The 14,485-nt window shown below is 35.5% G+C and overlaps 1 protein-coding gene across 1 annotated transcript; it reads left to right on the forward strand.

The window, feature by feature from the left end:
- Nucleotides 1–3,636: 3,636 nt before the first annotated feature.
- LOC132271602 (uncharacterized) lies at nt 3,637–5,982 on the forward strand. The gene is made up of 2 exons (XM_059773043.1): nt 3,637–4,450; nt 4,553–5,982. The coding sequence occupies exons 1-2, from the start codon at nt 3,637–3,639 to the stop codon at nt 5,980–5,982; spliced, it is 2,244 nt and encodes a 747-aa protein (XP_059629026.1).
- Nucleotides 5,983–14,485: the final 8,503 nt, after the last annotated feature.

Raw genomic sequence — 14,485 nt, forward strand, 5'->3', positions numbered from 1 at the left:
AATGGTTCCATTAGTTAAATTAAGTTTTTAACTTGATATTTGTAATGACTATGACTTTTTCACTAGCATATATTAATTTGGGACCATTTGATATTGCTTTAGAATCTAGGGATTTAATTATCATGATTTAATTAAATTCTACCTTATTGTTCCAATGACCTAATTAAGTTTTTGAATTGATATATGCAATGATCAAGCTATGTTGTTTAACATATATTAATTAGGGATCATTTGGTTGAGATTTGAAACCTAGGTTTAATTAATTTTCGGTTCTATTGCATTAATGATTTAATCATGTATTTGACTTTGGTTGCATGTTTAAATCATGATTGTAAACTTGTATTAGACTCTTCAGTTTATGTTTTCAATATTAAATGATATTGTTATAGCGTGTAACGAATCGTACACTAAAGATTTGACATGTGATGTTATTATAGCGTGTAACGAATCATACTCTGAAGATTTGACATTTGTCATCCTATAGCAGTTATGGAGTTAGAGCATGTGTTGTGTGGTTACAACCTACTTGTGCATGGAAGGTAGTTTCGTGCATTATTTAAATTACGTATAAGTTGTGAACTTATTTAATTATTTTGGAGTTGCTTGAGACATTGTTACAAAGACATGGCTAGAGTTTGGCTCTAGTATGAGATGTATGAGTTCTCCCTATTTTATAGTGCGCACAATGGTGGTATTCCCAGCGGGTTAGTGCCCGGAATAACCGTTTAGGTCTTGACTTTATCCAAGATTTGATGTTCAAGTCTTGCACTATTTGATTTCGCATTTAATTCCAAGTTAACAACCAATGTTTAATTGTGACTTGTGGTTTTGGTTATTGGCGATTTAATGTTATTAAGTCAATTTATGCATTATGATTTTAATGAATCATCGCAGGTTTTAATGTTTTTAAGTACATTTATGCATTATGATTTTAATGAATCATCGCAGGTTTTAATGTTGTTAAGTACATTTGTGCATTATGATTTTAATGAATCATCATAGTTTTAATGTTATTAAGTACATTCATGCCTTATGATTTTTAATGAGTCATCGAAGTTTTAATGTTGTTAAGTACATTTATGCTTCATGATTTTAATGAATCATTGCAAATTTTGATGTTATTAAGTACATCTATGCTATATTGTTCAAATGTAACTTAGAAATGATCCTATAGATTCATTTGGAACATAAACATTAGGTGGCATGACCCACTTTAATTGTTTTCACATTTTAGATTTCAAGTTGATAACTTTGATAATCTATGTCTTGTTGTCTTGTATAACTTGCTTCTATGTTATTTAAATTGCATGAATAATGCGATTTATGCTAGAAATGATCTAAAGTAGGTTAGGATGCTTCCTGAATCTCACCTCTGACATAGACGTTAGGTGGCATGACCCTTTTGAATTGCTTCACATTGATGTGATAATCTTGTAAAACGGTAGGTCTTTGCATGTTCATCTCCTACGAGTAGCTTTATGTTACTCACCCCAAAGTTATCGGGGTCATTTTTTAGGTACAGGAATCAAGATTGAGATTTTCGTCATGCTTGGATGATTTGTGGACTTAAAGGTTCCACTCTTGTAAAGGTTGGCTTGAAATGCCACTTGTAGCTTTATTTGTTAAATGTGTGTATTTGATTCTAAACTTGTAATGTGTGCCTAAGCACACTTTTTGATTCTCATTTTATGTTTATGATATGAGGCCAAAGGACAAACTTCTTTAATGAGAATATACGTCATGGATGTTAAATTTTGCCTTTAATGAGAATATATGAAAAATCTTGCGTTTTAGTAAGCTATTTCGCACCGGAGTGTGCATTGTATATAAAATTCATCTTGTAGGATCCATTTAATATGTATGAGGTGTGGCCAAGGGCCAAACACCAATTCGTTTTCATTTATATGCCATGGTGTCCAAGCACGGACCTGCCTGTGGACCAGGGGGGGCGAATGCCCCCTCTAAAATTTTTTTTTTTTCCTATTATATATTACACTTTTTTTTAGAATATATATCATGCCCCCCCCTGAAATTTCACAAATACCCCCATTATTAAGTTCCCAAAATATATACTGGCCCATCGACCTTTTCTTCATCGACCTTTTCTTCTCGTTGTCAGAGCTTCTCTTTCATCCTCGGGACCTCGCCTAGCCCTTATCCGGTCGCTTCTCTCTTCAGTCTTCACTGCTATTATTCCACAACTTTGGTCTCTGATCTCTCAACTTTTACACTACAAATCGAAGGTATTTCAACTGATCTTCTTCTTTTTTTATTGGTTCTCAAATCTCAAGAACTGATTATTTGCTCGATTTTGGTTGTTGATTTATCATTTATGTGTTAGATTTCTGTTTAAAATGAGAATTGATCATTCATTTCAAGCCTGTAATCTAAATTCGTATGTTGTTTACTGCTTAATCGTTCTTGATTTTGTTAGTGTGATTTAGGTTATGTAACTTATGTGCCTTTTCATGCTCTTTCTCGTCTTGAAACAATTAATTGACTAATTAATGTGTTAATTGCTAATACAACAACAAAGAAATATATATAATGAAGATTCAAGAATCGAAGATCTGTTGTGTTCACTTTAATTTTTTTATAAATTACTTTTATATAATAAATCAAAATAATACATTATGAGCACCCACCGTCTCAAGAAGCCACAATGAAATTAGTGTTTATATACTTTTACTTTAATAATAATAATAATATATAGAGAGAGTCAGACCGTCATTAACTTAAAAGGAATAGCTGTAAGTCTCAACTGGCTAACAAAATATTATGTAAACTCTGTTATATGTACATAAGTTTGTGTGTCAATCAATGTGGGAAGAAAACTAACATCCATGAATGTGTTGAATTGTTCAGATAGGCAATGCATATGTAGACTATGAAACAGAATACACAGGATTAGAGACTGAGAGAGAGTATATGATTTTATTGCCTTATAATTATATATCAGTCTTTATAATTTTTTTTTTCGCTGGAAATATCAGTCTATAATGGGCTTTCTCTCTCTCTCTGGACGACACACACATGAGTCACATGACACATTTACATTTCAGTCTGTCTAGTTTTATGCTTTATTTACATTTTTTCATGCCTTGCTTTTTTCTATCTAGCTTTCTTTTATTTTATTTGTACCTTAACTTTAGTCCATTAATTGCACCTTTAATTAATTTCATTTACTTTCATTTAATGTAATTTCTTTTATTAGCTCCCAACCTCTTGCAATTCTATCTTATAAGAAATTAATAAAATTTATATTTCATTAATTTTTCTACTCCATTTGAATATATACACACATACATGTATACAAAACTTAGTTGCTTTGTATTTTCAATTAAGGAGGCATTAAATGATATTGTGAGTCTGGGAGTGTTCAGTGTTGCAACTTACAAGATTAAGTTCTTTTGTATAGGTACTCCCTTTGGTTTATTTTTTCTAATAACAATGCATATGCAATTTCTAAATGTTTAATTTCTTTTTTTATTTTTATTTTATTACAATGCACAACAACACAGGCGCACAATCTATTATAATATGCAATTTTTGAATGTGTTTATTTTGTTGATGGGAAATTGATCACTAAGAAACCAAACTAAAATGTCGTCACTCTTTACAGGAAATTGATCAGTAATGGACAAATTTGTGACAAGAGGGTTGCCACCATCTCTAAGAAGAGATGATGGCTCTTCAAAGATAAGTGATGTAGAGATCAACCTTGAGGATCTAGCTGCAGATCCTGGACTACGAACTCCGATATTGAATTACCATCCCGATATTCGAGATCAAATTCGGAGAGCATATTTACTAAAGGGTCCTTGCCAACCTAAAAAATATCATTTTCCTTATAAGAGTTATGGGCAATGCTTACGACGATTCAACCCGGCATGGTTTGATGCCTTTTCTACTTGGTTAGAAAATAGCAAAGATAAAGATGAAGCATATTGTCTATGTTGTTATCTTTTTAAACCAAAAATCGGAGAACAATCGGGTGGTGATACCTTCGTGAGTGAAGGATTTTCTAATTGGAAGAAGGGTTTGGAAAAACTACAAAGCCACATTGGAGGTCCAAAAAGTGCCCACAACCAATGTTCGAGTATGTGCCAAGCATTAATGAAACAAAAACAACACATTCAATCAATTTTCTTCAAGCAATCAGAGAAGACACGAATTGCATATCGAACACGATTGATTGCATCAATTGATTGTGTTCGACATCTTTTGCGACAAGGTCTTGCATTTCGTGGTGACGATGAAACTGAGGATTCAAGCAACCAAGGGAATTTTCTCGAGACATTGCGATTTCTTGTGAATCATAATGAAGACATTAATGCGGTTACATTGCAAAATGCTCCTGAAAATCACAAATTAATGGCACCTAAGATCCAAAAGGACATTGTTAATGCCATTGCATTGGAGACTCTCAATGTTATTATCGGAGATATTGGTGATGCTTTTTTTTTCTATTCTAATTGATGAATCTCGGGACATATCAACAAAGGAGCAAATGGCTTGTGTTTACGGTATGTGGACAATAATGGGCATGTAGTTGAACGTTTTGTGGGTCTAGTGCATGTTTCTGATACCACTTCCATCTCACTCAAGAAGGCGATTGATGCTTTATTTTCTAGACATGGGTTGAGCATTTCTAGATTACGAGGGCAAGGTTATGATGGGGCTAGTAATATGCGAGGTCAGTTCAATGGTCTCAAAACTCTCATCTTGAAGGAGAATGAATGTGCTTTTTACATTCATGGTTTTGCCCATCAACTCCAATTGGCTCTCGTGGGTATGGCAAAAAAACATGAGGATATTGTTTCTCTCTTCACTTTTGTTGCTAATCTTATAAATATAGTTGGTGGTTCATGTAAACGTTGTGATATTCTTCGAGAGAAACAAGCTTCTATAGTTACCGAGGCACTTAACAATGGTGAGCTTTCAAGTGGGCAAGGCCTAAATCAAAACACTTCTCTTAAACGAGCTAGTGATACACGTTGGGGTTCACATTATGACACTTTGATTAGCGTGACTATTATGTTTTCAGCTATTGTTAATGTACTTGAGACACTTGCAGAGGATGGGTCATCAGAAAAAAAGTTTGAAGTAAATCTTTTATTGGAATTTATACAATCCTTTAACTTCATATTTTGTTTGCATTTGATGAGAGCTGTTTTGGGAATTACAAATGATTTGTCAAAGGCACTTCAAAGGAAAGATCAAGATATTGTGGTTGCTATGTCCTTGGTCAAATTAAGTAAGGTCCAATTACAAAGGATGAGGGAAAGTGGATGGGATTCTTTACTCAACGAAGTTTCTTCTTTTTTTGTGAAACATGACATTCCTATTCCTAATATGGATGATACATTTCTACCTCGAGGAAGACTACGACGTAAAGCTCATGACAAGTCAAACTTGCATCATTATCGTGTTGATTTGTTTAATTCCATCATAGATATGCAACTTCAAGAGTTAACTAGTCGTTTTTCTGAAATGAGTTCCGAGTTGTTGCTTTGTGTGGCTTGTTTGTGTCTGGATGATTCATTTTGTGCTTTTGAAAAGCAAAAACTAATCCACCTTGCTCAATTTTATCCCAAAGAATTTTCTTCACATGCTCTCATGAGACTTAGTGATCAACTTGAGAATTATATTGCGGATATGCGTTCTATTTGTGAGTTTGAAGGATTAAAAGGGATTGGTGACCTCGCAAAAAAAATGGTGGAAACCAAAAGAGACAAGGTACATTCACTAGTTTATTTGCTTGTGACATTAGCGTTGATCCTACCAGTTGCAACTGCTAGTGTAGAGAGGACATTTTCTGCTATGAATATCGTAAAGAACCGATTGCGCAACAAAATGGGAGATGAATGGATGAGTGATAGCTTGATAGTATATATTGAAAAGGAGATATCTAGTGGCATGGATAATGAAGTTATCATACAACGTTTTCAAAATATGACAAGTCGTTGGGGACAATTGTGAATGTGCTCAATGATTCAATGAACAAAAAAAATATTTTTGCTTATTATGATGATCTGAATTGTAAATGTGTTCAATGGGATCCTTTTGTTGTTTTTGGGACGCGTTCCCCTTTTGAACGCCTTTAATGAATTTGCTTAATTATTAAAAAAAAAAAAAAATTGTTATTAAAAGGACGCCCCCCCTGACATAATTTTCTGGGTCCGTCACTGATGGTGTCGTACTTCATCTTTTTAGGCAATTTTATGAGAAATTAAGGGTTGAGGGTTGCATTGAGGATATTTTAAGGCTGCGGACCATTGGGACGCATCTTAAATGTCTTTTTACGTTTGTATGTATGTCCACATTTCTCAAAACTCCTAAGTTTTAACTTTGGAACTATTTTTGGGCGATTTTATGAATTTTTCATAAAAATTCATGCATGGGGTGTCATTTGAAGTTTCCTCTTGATTTAGCATGTTACGGATGCTTGAATGAGGCTAGGGAATGTTTTTAAACTTGTTCGAATCATGTAGAATACATGCATAGCCTTAGAGATGGACCAAGAACTTACCACACACATTGCAGCAGCTTTTTCTGTTGCAGCAGATGCGTCGGTCGACTGATGAGAGCCATCATCCAGTTGATAAGCCCTTGATACCCATTCCAGTAGGCTTTTAGTGAAATGAGTCATTTCGGCCGGCTGATGATTGAGCTTCAGTCGGTTGATGATGGAGTTTTGGTCGGCTGACCCTTGCCGTCGGTCGACCAATCCTCCTTGGAGCTTTCTCATTTCAGTTTTCCTTGGACAACTTTGTTGTACCAACTTTAGGGGATCATATCTCTTTCGTTTTAAATCCAAATCAGGTTGTTCTTGAGTTAAAATTCAAGAGCTTGAAGTTAACTTTCCAATAATACCAACCAAACTAAAAAATTTAACTATAGTGAGAGTTATTACAGTTTTAGTGAGATAGGTTCCTGGTATCTCTTAAAAGGAGAATGCCACTTCGTTTTATTTTCATATCTTTTCTGTCCGAACTTCGAATCAGGTGATTTTTGAGTTTAACTTTGTTCATATTTCATTGTATTTCCAATGGTGTGCACGGTGGCACCCATTTTTGTTTGAAATAATCATTTTACCCTTGGTTCATTTCTTATCGGGTTTGATATCTTTGCTTTAGTACTTGACTCGTTTGAGTTCCGTGGCTTCATGGGGAGTCATTTTGGTGCCTTAGGGATGACGTACATCTCTAGAAGCCACTTTACTTCTTTTGCTTCCACATTTCGGATCCGTTATCGGGTCAACTTTCAGTTCATCACTAACACACCGGGTTAAAAAACTTGGGCCATCACAAGTAGTATCAGAGCTCCTAGGTTTAAATACATTGGATGACGGGCTCTGGGTGCATATCATGCTTTTGTTGATGTACTTTGATATTTTCACATGCCTTTGGTAACATGTTTTGATGTTATAACGTGTTTACATGTTTCTTGATAACACACTCAGTATTATGACATGTCTCTATGCTTATATGCTTATGTGTTTAAGAGCATCCTTGTTTGACATGTATGCTTATTTGCTTAAGTGCTTAACTGCTTAAACAGCTTTCTTTGATTACTTTAGCATGACTATATGTTGGATACATTGACATGCTATTTATTTTATACATTCGGTGAGTGAGTTGTATTCGATCATAATAACTCATGTTATTATTGATCTCGTTTCCTTTTCACGCATATAGAGACACATTCTTGACTCACGGAGAGTCTTCTCGTTAGGGCTCAGGTGAGCGTAGAGCTGTAGTCTTTGTCTGGTGAGACGAAACGTAAGCCATGATGAGGGCTGAATATCACATATTTGAGCCCCTAAATACGCATATGTTAAGACCTAAAGTGATATATCTATTCTATTTTATACTAATTTATGTTTATTTCATGTTTTTAGGTGTTTTCCTAAAGAAGCAGTTAAAACCGGGCTTTTATGATGAAAAGAATGATAATGAAGTTTACCACATCGTTGCCAGTCATTCAGAGTAAGCCGAGAGCTTGAATGGTGAATTTTGAAGAAATTCAATCCTTAGAGCTTGAGCCCAAATGTTGAGGCTCAAGCATCATAACAAAGAAGAGAATAAAAGTTAACAAGGCCCAAATGCTCGAGCCTTGTACCTTGATGCTCGAGCCTTAACCAAGGGTGCTCGAGCCTTGAACCTCAAGCTCGAGCATAAGGCATCAGAAATAAAAGAGTTGAATTAATAGAAAGGCTATGCTCCCAGGTCTCGTGCTTCACCTCCAGGATCGAGCACCATCTATTAAGGATCGAGCATCATCCATTGATGCTCAAGCCTTGAGTACCAAATACTCAAGCATGGTACCTAGTGCTCGAGCCCGTGAAGCTTGGATCAAGCAATGTTAAAAGATATCAATCCCAGAGCTCGAGCCTGAGCTTTAAGGCTCGAGTACAAATCATAAAGCTTGAGCACCAACACTTCGGGCTCGAGTATGGCTGAAAACTCTAAACTCATTTTAGTATTTTGACCATAACTTTTGACTCGAAACTCCAAATTGAGCAACCTTAGCTTTTCTGGAAAGAAGACTCGAAGCCTGATGTTTTTGTCTCTAATATCCATCTCCAAATTCGCACACTAAATGGGTTAAAATTACGTTGGAAAGGCGGAACAAGTTGCTGGCAGGGGATGCTCGAGCCTGGGACTCTAAGGCTCAAGCCTGGACGTCCTGGAAGTCGTAAAAACATGCGGGAATTACCAAAAATTATATTTCTTTATTTCCTTACGGGCCCAATTGTTACCAAAAGCTAGAAAACCAATCCAAAAGGGATTGGGACTTGTTCTCCACTATAAAAGAAGAGGAGAAGGCCACAGAAAATCGATTCGTTGTCTCATATATCTCTTTCACAGCGGTTTTTAGGGTTTTGAAGAAGAAGATCCCAAAGGAGTTTTGGCAGTCCATGGCAATGAAGACCACAGCACCACAGATGATATCTTACATCATCATGAGTAGCTAATTCCTATCTTAAGGCATTGATGTAGCCCGAATAAAAATTATATGGTTTGATTGTTCTATACTTTGGGAATTTAATATATTATGTATTTTGATTGCATGATTTTGGGCAATTGCTTAATTCAATTGGTTTTTAATGATTAAATAGTTTTTGAATGATTAATACCTTGTCTTAGATTTAATTATTCTTAAATTATATTCAACCCATTCTTATGGACGATATCTGGCGGAGCCCTGTTGGACATAAGAATGGAGATCATGCAATGGTGTTCAAACGTTTTTCATGAATGAATGTTTTCATAGTCTATGCCTAGTGAAGACGAGTTATAGTGCAAAATTAGTTAGAAGTAGGTAGGCAGATAATTCGTGCCAACTGAAGATAGGTTATTATTAATTGAAATTCATGAAACATCTTTATTTAAATCTGAATTCAATGAATGTTATTGAGTTTAATTCCATATTATACATAATTGTTGAAATCCCAAGGTTGAACAGTTGACCATAGTATGAGGTTCGTGGTGAAGTCAATCCCTAAGTATTTTTTCTCTTGATCTCAGTCATTTTATTACGTTTATTTTCTTTTATGTTATTGAATTGCAACACAACACACAAAATCAAATCATCTTTCTAAATTAGAATAGTATTAATTCAAGACTCAATAAACCACCATAGTCCTTGAGGTTTGACACCCTCAACATAGCCCTATCCTATAAGGATTCGTTCTATTGCGAGTGGTATTTTATTATTGATAAATAAAAACACACATCAATTTTTGGGGCCGCTGTCGGGGACTGTGTCACGGCTTTGTTAAGTTTGAGATTAGCTTTATTTTAATTTATAGTTGTAGGACTTTCTACTATCTCACCTTATTTCTTTTTTTTGTCAAGTACAGGAATCAAGGAGAAATGGCGACGAAGCTTAAGGAGAAGAAGCTACGGTTTTAGGACCTTTTGTGAGTTCTTTTAAATTTATTTCTTTGCTTGAAATTTTTCTTTTTGCTTGTTACCACTGTACTTAGCCTAGATTGTTGGGAGAATTCTTTAAATCAGACATGGCTAATAATGGTAATAATCCCAATGGGGCACATGTGCCACAAGCACCTATTCCTCCGCCACAACCACAATAGAGGGATCACTTCATTCCCACCTCACATACATCCCCTTGTTGCTTTCAATTTCCACAATCTGATCCAACCCACTTTGAGATCAAGCCAACTATGATCCAAATGCTTCTAACTTTCCATGGGTTTGCTACTGAAGATCCCTATAAGCACATAGATGAATTTCTAGAATTGTGTTCAACTGCCAAGTTGTCCACTCTTTTTGATGATGCTTTTAGGATAAGACTCTTCTAATTTTCTCTCAAGGACAAAGCTAGAACTTGGTTGCACTCCCTACCTCATAATTCCATAAGCACATGGGATAAGTTGCAACAAGAGTTCTTAACAAAATACTACACTGTAGGTAAAACCACACAAATGAGAAGAGAAATCATGGCATTCTCCCAAATCCCGGGTGAACAACTTCATGATACTTAGGAGAGATACAATAATCTTCTGAGGAAGTGCCCACACCATAATATTCCTAAATGGAATTTGGTACAAATCTTCTATGATGGATTACATGATCCACATAGGAACATGGTAGATGTTTTTAGTAATGGTGGTTTTCTGCATAAGAGCCCAGATAATGCTTGGCAACTTTTTGAGGCCCTAAGTGAAAATTCTGTTTTAACATGTTTCTTCCTCTAGGTCTAGGTCCACTCCTGGTATCCATCAAGTTGAAAGTTTGTATGAAGCAGAAAAATCTAGAGATTTTGCCACTCAAATGGAAGTGTTGAATCGAAAGTTTGACCAAGTTTTGTCAGTTGTCAGACTATTAGTTCTTCTCAGCACTCCTCTTTGCCAAAGGTGGAGTGTTCTGTCTGTGCTAATCCATCTCATTATGCTAATAGTTGTCCTTTCTTGGGTCAATCTTTTGAAAATCCACAAGTGCAAATCAATGTTGCATTCTCCAGTTCGGGTTACAATACAAATTCCAATACATATAACCTTGGCTGGAGAGATCATTCCAATATATCATGGCAAAATCAAAGCTAAGGCAATACTATTCCCCAATCTCAGGACAGTACCACAATTCATCCTATCCTCTACAAAATAATTCTTTAAATCAATCTTCCATCTACTCTCCTCCTTAATTTAGGAACTAAGCTAATCCTGATCCTCCTCCTCTTAGATACTCGTCTGAATTCGAAGAGAAAGTTTTGGTTGCAATTAATAATTTTAAGTCCACCACTCAATTGGTACATTCCCATTCCCAAAATATTGCCAAGATAGAGATTCAAGTTGGGTAAATAGTTAAAGTGTTGACTCAAAGAGATGAAGACACAATGCCAAATTAGACAATTATAAATCCGGTCAGGCAAACTTACATGATTGATGAGACTCATCCTTTAAGTACTCATCATGAGTAAGTTAATGCCATCACTACTTTGAGGAGGGGAAAGATTATTGATAATAAAGTTGAGGAAAAAGAGGTAGAAAAAGAGAAAAGTAAGATTCCTATCAATCCCATTCTTCCAACTCCACATCCCACAGATGTCCCCTCACATCCTATTCCATCAAGCTCCAAAGGAGTTGAAGGTGAAGTTACTTCTTCATTTACTCCAAACCTTGAGACAGCTTATAAGCCAAAAACGCCTTTTCCTGAACGTCTCAAGGGACCCTCTTACTTTGGTAAGCAATGAGAGAAAATCCAAGACATGATAGATGTCTTTAAACAGGTAAAAGTCAATATTCCTCTCCTAGATGCTATCAATCAAATCCCTACCTATGCTAAATTTCTGAAAGATTTGTGCACTCAAAAGAGAAAATCAAAAAGCCAAGGCTCTAAGAAAATCTATCTCACTGAGCAAGTCAGTGCACTCATTCAGCATAGCACTCTTCCTAAGTTTAAAGATCCTGGTGCTCCTAGCATATCTTGCATCATTGGAAATAATGTGATAAACAGAGCAATTCTTGATCTTGGAGCGAGTGTTAATCTTCTTCCTTACTAAGTGTATGAGCAATTAGGCTTGGGAGAGCTTAAACCCACGTCAATGGTGTTGTAACTTGCTGATCGATCTATGAAGCAACCATATGGGATCATTGAAGATGTTCTCATTAAAGTGGATAAGTTCTATTTTTTGGTTGACTTTCTTGTCCTAGATACAGAACCTGTACATGATCCCAATTGATGTACTCATATGATCCTTGGTCGTCCATTCTTAGCTATAGCAAATGCCAACATTAACTGTAGGACTAGGGCTATGGATATTTCTTTTGGGAACATAAAGCTCAAATTAAACATCTTCAATGCCACTCTATATTCCTTAGAGAAAGATAAATCTTCTTTCTTGATGTCATTGATGAGGATTCAGTCACCATCATTCCAATAAAAGATCTTCCTCCTTTGATTTCGAGTCCTCCTTGTCCTTCTTGTGAGCCTGCTCACAAACTTGAGCCTATGCCACACTGGTTCCTCCTGTTTCGAATTTCATAATCACCCATATAACTGATTTTGGGATGAGGGAGGCAGTTGAGTTGTTAGATACATGCTAAGGAGTGGTGTGCAGTCGAGCTAACGACGTTAAACTTAGCATCCTGTCAAGCTATTGACGTTAAACTTAGCACTTGTAGGTTTGTACTTTAGTTTGATTTGATTTATTTTCTTTTTCTTTTTATTCTTTTTAGTTTTTCTAGGTTTTTAGTTCATTTTTGTATTTTTCTTTTTATTTTTCGATTAGGTTAGTTTAGGGTTTGTTTTTATAAATAAAAAATAGGTTCGTTTCTGTGTATTTTTCTTTTATTTTTAGATTAGGTTTGTTTTGTTTTGTTTTGATTAAAAAATAAATAAATCAAAAATAAAAAAATAATAATAATAATAAAAATTGATTAACTTGTGCATAATGATATATATATGTTTTACTCTATATACTTGATACTCTGATGTGTGCTGTGGAGTCTAATTATTTTGTCAGGTACAAAGGACTAAATTTGGGGGTGAGGTGACGATTTCATTCCTCTATGCTAAAATTCTTGATCTTTGCTGGTTCTGCATTTGCTGGTTCTACGTATTTGGTAATATCTTTTTAACTCTACATCTGTTTTCACACATTGGGACAACGTGCATCTTAAGTTTGGGGGTAAAATTTTGTTATTGATATATTGTGCACAAGCGGATGCAATTTAATTACTTAGGCATGATTTTGAGTCTGTTGATTGTTGTGATGTCTCTATTCAGTCTGATGTTGGTTAAAGATGGCTTGTATGCCAAATTTATATTGAAAATGAATTTTTGAGAATTTTTTAAATCTGTAACAACCCTGGATTTTTCAACCCAGTGTGTCCTGTGATGACCCAAAATGGATCCAGAATACGGAAGCAAAAGATTAAACAACGATCTCTAGAGATACAACGCGTCTTTAAGACACCAATGTGACACTCAATGAGGTTACGAAACCTAAAGGAAACAAATGCAGAAGCGGCATTTCAAAAAAGGACAAGAATGAATTTAGGGGTAAAATGGTCAATTCCAAAATGAAAGTGGGTGCTACTGAGCATAGTATTGGAAAGATAATAAAAAATTAGTCAAGATGGACTCAAGAATCGAATGATTCGGAGTCCGGACGAAGAAGAAACGGCAAGACGAAGAAAAACGAGCACTTAAGGCTAAAAAGGTAAACTAGTAATTATCCAGGAATATCCGAGTGCAACCGAGTACACCATTGGATAGACGATGAAAAATTAGTCCAATTCAAAAAAAAGTTCACTTGATTTGGAGTCCGGATGAAGAAGATATGGATAACGGAAGAAAGAGGGGTAAAAAGGTCAAAAGGAGTCAACCCAAGCACATGTAACTGGTTAGGAGATCTTCCTAACCGGTTAGGAGGCAAAAAAATCACAACCACAACACTGCCCATGCTCATGTAACCAGTTACGAGGAAGCCACTACTCGATCACTTGTGCTACAACTCAGCAAAAACCTGGCAACAGGAGTTTTCCGAGAAAAAATGGGTTTTTGAGAGCCAAGATAACACTTTTTGGAAAAACACAAAGAAAAAACCACCATCAAAATCGAGTTTTCTAGGTGACAATGTGAAAGAAATTGAACAATAATCACTATAAAAAGCCCAAAATGCCCTTCTATGAAATCTGGTCATGAAGGTTAAAAAGCTACTAAAATGTAAAACTGAAAACTGAACTTTGCGATGGATTTCCAGCACCAAGACGACATTTACTGAAAAAACATGAAGAAACACCCCCCCTCCCCTCCCTGAAATCATGTTTTCTATTGAACCATGTTGAAAGAAGAAAATAAAATTACAGCAAAAAGTCTAGAATGCCCCTAGATCAGATTATGCAATAAAAATGCAAAATGAGTCCATAGGAGGCTCAAATCACCAAGGATGGGTTTTTCTTGAAAATGATCATGCACGCAAACATAACTTACCTATTTAGATGTGCTACAAT

This window comes from Cornus florida, unplaced genomic scaffold (genome assembly GCF_030987335.1).
Source record: "Cornus florida cultivar Cherokee Brave unplaced genomic scaffold, ASM3098733v1 CherokeeBrave_3.0.0_Hap2_Chr01, whole genome shotgun sequence".
Classification (NCBI taxonomy): domain Eukaryota; kingdom Viridiplantae; phylum Streptophyta; class Magnoliopsida; order Cornales; family Cornaceae; genus Cornus; species Cornus florida.

Coding starts and splice junctions, on each gene's coding strand:
- LOC132271602 (XM_059773043.1), top strand. CDS start 3,637: ATGGACAAATTTGTGACAAGAGGGTTGCCACCATCTCTAAGAAGAGAT. Junction 4,451..4,552: donor TGTTATTATCGGAGATATTG/GTGATGCTTTTT, acceptor ATGGGCATGTAG/TTGAACGTTTTGTGGGTCTA.